Source organism: Priapulus caudatus, unplaced genomic scaffold (assembly GCF_000485595.1).
Source record: "Priapulus caudatus unplaced genomic scaffold, Priapulus_caudatus-5.0.1 Scaffold689, whole genome shotgun sequence".
In the NCBI taxonomy this organism is placed as follows: domain Eukaryota; kingdom Metazoa; phylum Priapulida; class Priapulimorpha; order Priapulimorphida; family Priapulidae; genus Priapulus; species Priapulus caudatus.
The window spans coordinates 94,928-104,301 of NW_014577750.1; the positions used below are offsets into that span (position 1 = coordinate 94,928).

Here is a 9,374-nt window from a genome sequence, read left to right on the forward strand (position 1 = left end):
AATAATCTATATTCTATAGTAGGCCTATAATATATAGTCTATATTATACATTCTTGATAATATTATATATATATATATATATATATATATATATATATACACGCCAACTTGCATCGACTGCATTTTGTTTATGCATTCTGGCATTTATTCCTCAGTAGTCAGTACCAACGTGACGGATGTCATTCGCCAGGCAGCCAGCTTCATGATGCTTACCTAGCTCCCCGATAGCTGCACTGGATGTTATAGAGTCGGGAGTGTCATAATATAGATAGATATCTATATTAATCTAATAATATAGATATACATATATAATATACACTATACATATCAATATATAAAACATAATATATATATATATATTATGACACTCCTGATAGAGTATAACACTGATAGACCTGCTGCTCCTATAATATACACTATACATATCAATATATAAAACATAATATAGATATCTATATTATGACATTCTTGATAGAGTATAACACTGATAGACCTGCTGCTCCTATACAGTGATGCGTTCGTTGACGTGTATCCAAGGCGTCGCACATTTTTCGTTCCTGAATGCTATATGCTTCAGCTTATACTTATGTTAATGCTGTTATGCTATATCCTTATAGCTGCTACGATGCAGATGTTATTTATAGTTGTTTGTGATCGGTATGGAAACTACGTTAGCTCCTAAATGGCAATTAACCTATACTACTAACGGATGAGACCCACTGCTAGTAAAAAAAATTTGCTAGTAAACCATAAAAAAACAGCGTGATGTCTCGCAAACGATTATTTACGAACTACAGAATAAGCAATGCGGTTTTGGCTGCATCGAAAAAAAAACAGGAGGAAGAGCAAAATTTACAAAACATTGGCGGTTGTTGACAGAGACATCGTAACTCTACGATAATGGATAGTACTAGCCGTGAAAAAAACTGCTAAATTACGACTAAGACTAATATTACGACTAAAATGTTTCTGATAGCAGTGGCGGATCTAGAGGGGGGGTTTGTGGGGTTGCAACCCTCTCCCGTTCAGCCACTGACTAATGTTATCAGGAGTGAATAATAATAGATTATCAATCGATTATTAATATAGATAATCGATTATCATTTACTCTTGATGTTATGATACTAGTAAAATGGGGACACCCTAGCGCTGCTTGCCTTCGGCACGCCTTCACTCAAATATCAACCCCAAATATCGTCTCCCACAAGCTAGATCCGGCCCTGGATAGCGACCCCCATGTTTTGTCGGTACTGAAGTTAGCAGCTGAGGCCAGTATCAGTACAATGACACCACGACCTTCGCTGCATGAGCCACCCGCCGTGTATATATGGGAGAGCAATATAGATGCTGGTTGGGAGGTCCTGCTCGTATATTGCTTGCTATATAGTAGCGATTGCATGGCACTAGGCAGAGGAATGGTCCTCAGTTGCAGAGAATGCAAGCTTGGAGGGCAGTTGTGAGCGAGGTTACGTTATTTAATACATTATAAGAAGTCGTGTTCGCGTAGCATATGAAAGATTGAATAACACCGAGCCTTCAGTCAATTAATTAAAATGCTAAACGAATAACACGTATAAAGCAATAACGGTTATAAAATTAGAATAAAAATTAGCAATGAAACAAAAAACGCGAAAAAAAATTGAGCGAAAAAAGTCACGACAAAATTTGCATCGTTTTTTTTATGCCGACATAAATCGCTTTCCCGAAAAGATAACCTGGCATCTTCAAAAAGCCCGTCTGCTGGCAGACGATATACTATACGCCTGGTTATACGCTGGCCCTCGCGAAAGTGATAGCGAGAGTGACCCCGATGCTTACAGAGTCTTGAGATGGGTCAGTCCGGACACGTTAAAATCGCCAGAACCTATCTCTCCGATGGCGCTCTCTTGAAACTTTCTGCAGAGAAAATAAATACGAGAATAAATGCGCATATCGTGGCCAACGAGGCCGCAGAGAGCCATGGAGGCAAGGCGGTCTGCGGATTATATACACAGCTAAAATAGACTGTACGTCTCGCATGCTGTATATAGATAGATGGATAGATAGATAGATAGATACATAGATAGATAGATAGATATGATACATACATGATAAGATAATAGATAGTGATAGCTAAATAGTATGAATCAGAATAAATAGTAGAGAATAGACTATGATAGATAGATAGATAGTTAATTAGTATGATATAGATACCTAAATAGCTAAATAGAGTAATAGGAGAGATAAGGAGATAGGATAAGACAGATAGGAATAGATAGATAGTAGATAGATAGTAGATACGGATAGATAGATAGATAGTAGTAGATAGATAGCAGATAGATAGATTAGGATACGATAGATGATAGCCAGATTAGATAGATAGATGATAGATAGATAGATAGATACATACATACATAATAGTTACGATAGATAGATAGATAGATGAATAGATAGGATGGATAGCATAGAATATAGATAGATTAGATAGATAGATAGATATCAATAGATAGATAGATAGATAGATGAGCTTAAATAGAGCTAACTAGCTAAATAGATAGATAGATAATAGTATAGAGCAGAAGATAGATAGATATAGAATAGATGATAGAAGATGATAGATAAGATAGGGATTAGATAGATAGATAGATATGATTAGATAAGATAGATAGATAGATAGGATAGATAATGCAGCTAATAATAAGGTAAGATATAAGTAGATAGATGATTAGATAGATAGACAGGATAGATAGGATAGATAGTAGATAGATAGTAGATAGCATAGTATAGTAGATAGACTAGATAGATAGATAGATAGAGAGATAGATTAGATATATGATAGAATAGATTATAGATATCGAGTAATGTTAATATTATTACAGGCCCGTAGCCGATGGAAAAGGGGTCGGGGGTGGTTCGAAAGAACCCCCTTGCTCACTCCGGAGTCGCCAGCAAAAAAAAATTTTGCTTGTCTGAAAAATTTGCAAGAATGTCGGCTCCATTTGTGTATAATTTAAATCTCCATCGTGCGAGGGTGTAACAGTTGACATCCCCTGACTCCACCACCCGCCGCCCGTGGTCGCATCGGCTCCCTGCGGCGCTGGCCGCTTCGCGCCGAGGGTGGCTTGATGCTACAAGAGGGGGCGATCTCACGGTGATGTTCTAGGCGTATACTAGCAGCCCTTATGCTCGCTCGTCTAGGAAAACGATTACTTCTGAGCCGGGGTTGTATTTTAAAATTGCCGCAGCTAAGTTCGATATTCATAGTGATACGTTGTGCAATATATTTGGGTTTACTCTCGCAGCGCTTACGGCTCCGAAGTAGACGGCACTCATGGTAAATAGTGTAGTCTGTACTGGCCCCTGACGATTAGTCCGAACATAATATGATCGGCACCGGAAGAAACAAATGCAAAATGTTTAAACTTTTGATAATTTCCTCAGCTACCTATCGCCCAACATATTAGTAAGCTTGCGTTAAGCGGCCTATGTACTCTGTCATGTATTGAATTAAGATTATTATTTAGTGTATAGGATTGTATCAGAGCGGCACGATTGATGGAAATTCTCTATTATGATATCGAAGCCCTCTCTACGTCTAAAAGACACGGACACGCCACGTAGCGACGAATAAGCGAATCATATATCAATTGAACGTTAGAAGGCAGCAAACGCATGATGCGGAAAAAAACTATTACTGCTCCAATTGTAATTATGCTGAACTAGGTTGATATAATGTTTAAAATGTTAATGTTCAATTAATGTTTTCAATTAATATAATTACGTTCGTTAAACCAATCAGGTATACAATAAACAGATGCACTAGCTGTAAGTGCACGAGTATATAGCAGACACTCGCGTAAAGATGAGAGAGATGAGTAATATCTGCGTCTTACAAACAGCCCGCATTTGCGCTCACTATTCCAGTGGCTGTATCTGTAATTGGGATGCCCGCACGACACATGCATGTATACACGCAGACATTGTAAAAAAAAACTTGAGATGAGGGTTAGATTTATTCTCGGGCCAACACGTGTAAGAAGTAACACGGCATACTCACAGGTTTTCAGTGTCATTCGGAAAGGTCGCGGGCACGTTGGTGTACCCGAGGCAGATGACGGAGACCGGGGACGATTCCACTGTGAGACAACCCCTTCGTGCCCCCTCCGTTACCGTCAGCCACGACACCACCACGGCAGCACTCACCACCAGTAGCATCGCCCTCGGCACCGGCATGTTTAGCCGATGGCTACCGGTCAGGCGAGGAGGAATCGACACGAAATACGAATAGCTCCGTGGCCGCTCAGCGAGTTAGCGGGGAAAACTAACTCCCGACTGTCTAGACGAGCTCGAGTGCCTCGATGAGAAGCGAGATGAAGCCAGAATGTCCGCATCCGAAGATGATGTGATGCCGGGCGCAGATACTTGCCAATCTATTAGCAGAGCAATGACACGAGTATAGAAGCTTCGTGGTACACGTGCAAGCGAATTATGCGATCAAGGGCCCGCCTTGCATCGCATCACATCACATCACATTGCATCGCATCGCATGCTCATGCGATTCAGCCTGCTCGAGCACAGCCGAGTTGATCGTCATCTATTTATACACACGCAGGCTCGCCGATTACACATTAATGCGTATAGACTGACACACGTATAGTGGAGGAGGAGCGCCGCTGCAATCAACGTTACCAGCAGCAGCGATGCACGGTCGGACCTCGACACGGCAAACTCCAAAACACTACTGCTGCTGCTGCTGCTGTTTCTGCGCAGCTGGTCTCTGCGCGTATGTATCGCCCGCGGATGCTTCGGTCTCTGCATGCGCAGCCTCCTAGGGGGATGCTACGGATGCGCTCTGTCCGCAGCTTCGATCTGGGTACCACGGATGCTATCACTCTCGCTCTGCGCCGCTTCACGTGCACGAGATACCACTGCATGTATCTTCGCGCACGCGATTATCGCTGATTCTCTACGCGCGTGGAATCGTGGCGCGATGATGCGAACAAAGTTAACATTGTTGATTAGATTTTAGTATACACACCTGCCGTGGGCCCGCCTGGCTCTACTTTGAACGTATGAGATCGGCCGAAGACAATTATCTTGGCAGTCAACGGCGACCGACGGCCGTGCGCCATTTTCATGTACATTAGCATAGGTGGGAATCGTGGCGCGATGCTGCAAGCAAAGTTAACATTGTAGATTAGATTTTGGCATACACACCTGCCGTGGGCTCTAGGTTGAACGTATGAGATCGGCTGAAGAAGATTTTCTTGGCAGTCATCGGCGACCGACGTCCGTACGCCATTTTCATGTACATTAGCATAAGTGGGAACCCAGGGCGTGATGCTGCGAGCAAAGTGAATATTATCAATCGGATTTTACCATGCACACGTGCCGTCGGCCCGCTCAGCTCTGGTTTGAACGTATAAGATCGGCCGAAGAAAATGATTATGGCAGTCAACGGCGACCGACGTTCGTGCGCCATTTTCATGTACACATGCAGGTGCAGCTACCTTCTGGATAACCAATTACGCCATCTTTCTTTCCAGCTTCATATCCTATGGGATACCTACGGAGCGCTGCCTTTGTGCAGCCTCCCTCTCAGTACCGCGGATGCTACAGCTTTCTTCTAAGTACCGCGAATGCCACTACTTCCTTCTATAGGTACCATGGATGTCGCGGCCTCCCTCCAGTCACCGCGGATGTCACAGCATCCTTCTAGGTACCGCGGGTGCTACAGCTTCCCTCTGGGTACCACGTATACTACGTAGTCTCTGTGTACTAGGAATGCTACAGTCTCCTTTTAGGTACCACGGATTCTGCAGGTTCTCTCCGGGTACCAGCACGCATGCGCGCGCGGACGTTAGTGCCCGGGTTTTCGCTGCTCTGCAACGCCCCTACGTAGTAATTCATGGATCCATCTCTGCCGCGAAGTCATGTGAGCTGGGTAAATATACACCTCGGATGAAGGGTTAGGTGCATGGTGGACAGGCACCGGTAATAAGAGCTTGACATTTATTCTATACGACATATAGGTTCAGTTATGGTCCGGCATTGTATTACATTGCCCAGCGAGAAGACGGTCGGGAATAAAGATATCGAACTGCAACGTCGTCGTGGTTTAACTGCCGCCCATATAACAGACAGGCGTGGGAAAGAGTTGCAGAGCTCCCATAACTACTAGTCCGCAGCCGCCTGTTGCCATGTAGTAACAGTGCATCTGCCACGCTCGCGCTGACATGTGCGTTTGTAAGCTTATCTTCTGCGTCCTGCATGCGTACAAGCGAAGGCACACACAACAAAGTCAGTGTGTGTGTGTGTGTGTGTGTGTGTGTGTGTGTGGTGTGTGGTGTGTGTGCTGGTGTGTGGTGTGTGTCTGTGCATGCGCGCGCGTGCTGCTTGCGTCGTGTGCGTGCGTCGCGTGCGTGCGCGGCGTGTGTGTGTGTGTGTGTGTTTGGTGGTGGTGTTGTGGTGTGTGTGCGTGTGTGTGTGGTGTGTGTGTGTGGGTGTGTGTGTGTGTGTGTGTGCCATGAGGTGCCTTTAGCGGTAGCGGGTAACCAGTTGGGGTTTGTGGCATTTTTCAAGGTTTCACAAAAAGAGCAACGTGCAGAAGATTCAGATCAAACGGCATTTGCACCAATACGTACGTGTCTCCAAATCATCTTTCATTTCGGCTGACAGGAAATTATAAAAATGTAATCAAATTCTCAAACACGTTTACTCGTGCTTGCGTGTACTCAGGGATCGGAGGAATGATGAGCAAGGCTGCTAATGTATGCTAATGTATGTTAATGTATGCTAATGTATGCTAATGTGAGCAATTCCTGAGTATATAAGTGTAACGTATAATAATTAAGATCTATGTCGAGGCAACAGGCAACCTTAATAAATATCTCTCAAGAAGAAGAATGTTTTGCAAACATATTTGTTTGCAAACATGTATTTAAAATGAGGAGGAGTTACCTAATGAAGTTTATATGATAACATTCCGAATCAGTAGCATCTCGAGAAAACAGGAAGAAGACCTTAGCATGTAGTCCCCGCTGACCTATACCGACAGTACATCAATCTGGCTAACGTTAGTTGTTTAGCGGCATGCGCAATATCTCACCAGACGAGTTATATTTTTGTGATGAATATGCCATTTACTATGTGTTAGGGGGTATCTCAGCATAGAATTTCTGTGGTATAATTGTGTATCGGTGACCTGTGTTTATAACGAGGCGATGCACCCTAGCCTGATAGGGTGCAAACTCCTACTTCATCCGGTCATCCCCCTCTCGTCCTTCCCATGCCTCTCTTTGTCCCTCGCTCCAGCCCTCCTGTTCTTCTACCGCCCTCAGCTATCTTCCCTGCCGGCTTTCCTCAGTCTCTCCTTGCCTCTTCTAACTTCTAACAAGGCAGCCGGTAGATGAGACTGACACATGTTATAAACAAACCAGCCACCCCCCCCCCCAAACCCACACACAAGTGACACACGAAGCACACACACACACACAACACACACACACACAACACACACACCACCACCCCGTTTTTTTTGTTTGGCTCTGTTTTTTTCTATGCCTTATCATCTCTGCCCGCTTTTTTTTTTTTTTTTTTTTTTTTTGCTCGATCGTGTTCCAATGTTCCCGCCATGACATCTGTATTTGAGTGTTGTTTTGGGGCAGGTTGTGTTGGTCTTGTGCATTGGTACCAGCGGCGCTGAGCATCCACGCCTGCATCCATCATCAATGAAACCCATTATTTCCGAAAAAAAGCGTCGGTCAAGGTCAAGCGAGCAGGATACGTTATCTCTAGAAAGATACCCCCCCGCTACCGCAACGTTAGCTCATTAACTGCATGAGTCACTCATTAATCATCCAATTGAAGTAGATATCTAGATGATCAAGCGATACTAAGTAATGATATAAATTCGTACAATCACAGGTAATTCAAAGATGCGCGATATCATGCTGCATTATATTACCCTCACTTCGCGCTAGCTAACAGTGAAACGAAGTATGGACCACGCCTCCCTCACCTCGCCCACATCGCGCAGCTGATATACGATGAGATATAAATAATCACATATTATATTATTGAGTTTAATGCTCGCTACTTAAAGTCCAGGCACACGCTGTTGTATAAAGTTTAGCAAACAGGAACATAACGCACACTGGATTGCAGCGAGTAGTTTTACCAAAAATGTAATTTGAAATTATGTAGTAATTAAAAAGATTACTAATAAATAGTGATGTAGCATGATGATTACATAGACTTTCGTAATTACCTTTCGGTTTTACTGCCTACCGCATAAAGTTGCAACAGCTGTTTTGCTTGTTAACTCTGACTAAATCAGTCACATCTATAAATAAGGCGTAAATGGTCATGACTGTCTACATTATTACGGTATCTTATTAGTCAGGTGGCTTAGGTCCAATTGAGAACGGATGGACAGTATTGTGAACATGTAAGACGAGAAGTATCGAGAGGTCAAGATGTTATTGTTCTTTTTGGTATTTAATACTCAGCCAATCATACATTGGTTAGGTCAGAGCATATAAATCAACTTATGCGGTTGATTTATATGCTCTGGTTAGGTGTTAAAAACATATTAGATAGTGCTAGACACCTAACAGTCTTGTACTACAGCTAATTTGTATTTCTAACTGACAAGATTTTTTTTGTTTCGTATATTGTAAATGTAATTTGTATTTCTGTGACAATCGTTGCGATTTTACTGTTGGTGTCTAGAATTAAGGCATGACAATGAATATGATGTGTGTTGCAGTGTATTATATGATTTTTTAAAAAACAGACATTAATCATGTCACCGCAGTTAAAGGTGCTCCAACGTTGTGTAGTGTTAGAATCTCAACTCTCGTCTATCGTTACGCTAGCTAGCTCTTACACCTCACTGCATATTATCATGAAAAAAGTCACAATAGTAGCAAAAACCAACTTTTTTTAATAAACTTTTTTTATATTAGAATTAATTCTATATACATACACGCAGAAATATGACCAAAACACTATTAACATCTCAGCTTTTGCATAATTTTTTACCCACCACTGTATTACAGATAATCAGGAGTGTATATTCAGTATAATAAAGATATATATATCACTCTTATATTATTATACTTTTATATATATTTTCTTTATTATACACTCCTGCAAATTACATCTCGCCAGTATGTGCTTATGCCTACACATTACATACACAGTAGCTACTAGCTCAATGCCACTGGGCAGTGGTCCCTAACATCACTGTACAAATTGTCGCATCACAGTCATTTATAATCTCAGACGATTCCATATTGTTATCATAATAATAAGCACATAATTAAGAATGCCCGGCAACAAATCCAAGTTAAAACATCCTGCGCGACATTCATGCTCGCGATTCGACACGC

General features: G+C 42.4%; 1 protein-coding gene across 1 annotated transcript in view; it reads right to left on the minus strand.

Annotated features, from left to right (window-relative positions):
- LOC106812805 overlaps window positions 1-4,721 on the minus strand; it is a 25,840-nt gene extending 21,119 nt beyond the window's left edge. The window contains exons 1-2 of the mRNA XM_014816779.1: window positions 4,037-4,721; window positions 1,819-1,896 (exon numbers count right to left, since the gene is read on the minus strand). Coding sequence (XP_014672265.1) covers window positions 1,819-1,896; window positions 4,037-4,212 — 254 coding nt within the window. The 5' untranslated portion in view covers window positions 4,213-4,721. The remainder of the gene's footprint in view (window positions 1-1,818; window positions 1,897-4,036) is intronic.
- Between the last annotated feature and the right edge of the window lie 4,653 nt (window positions 4,722-9,374).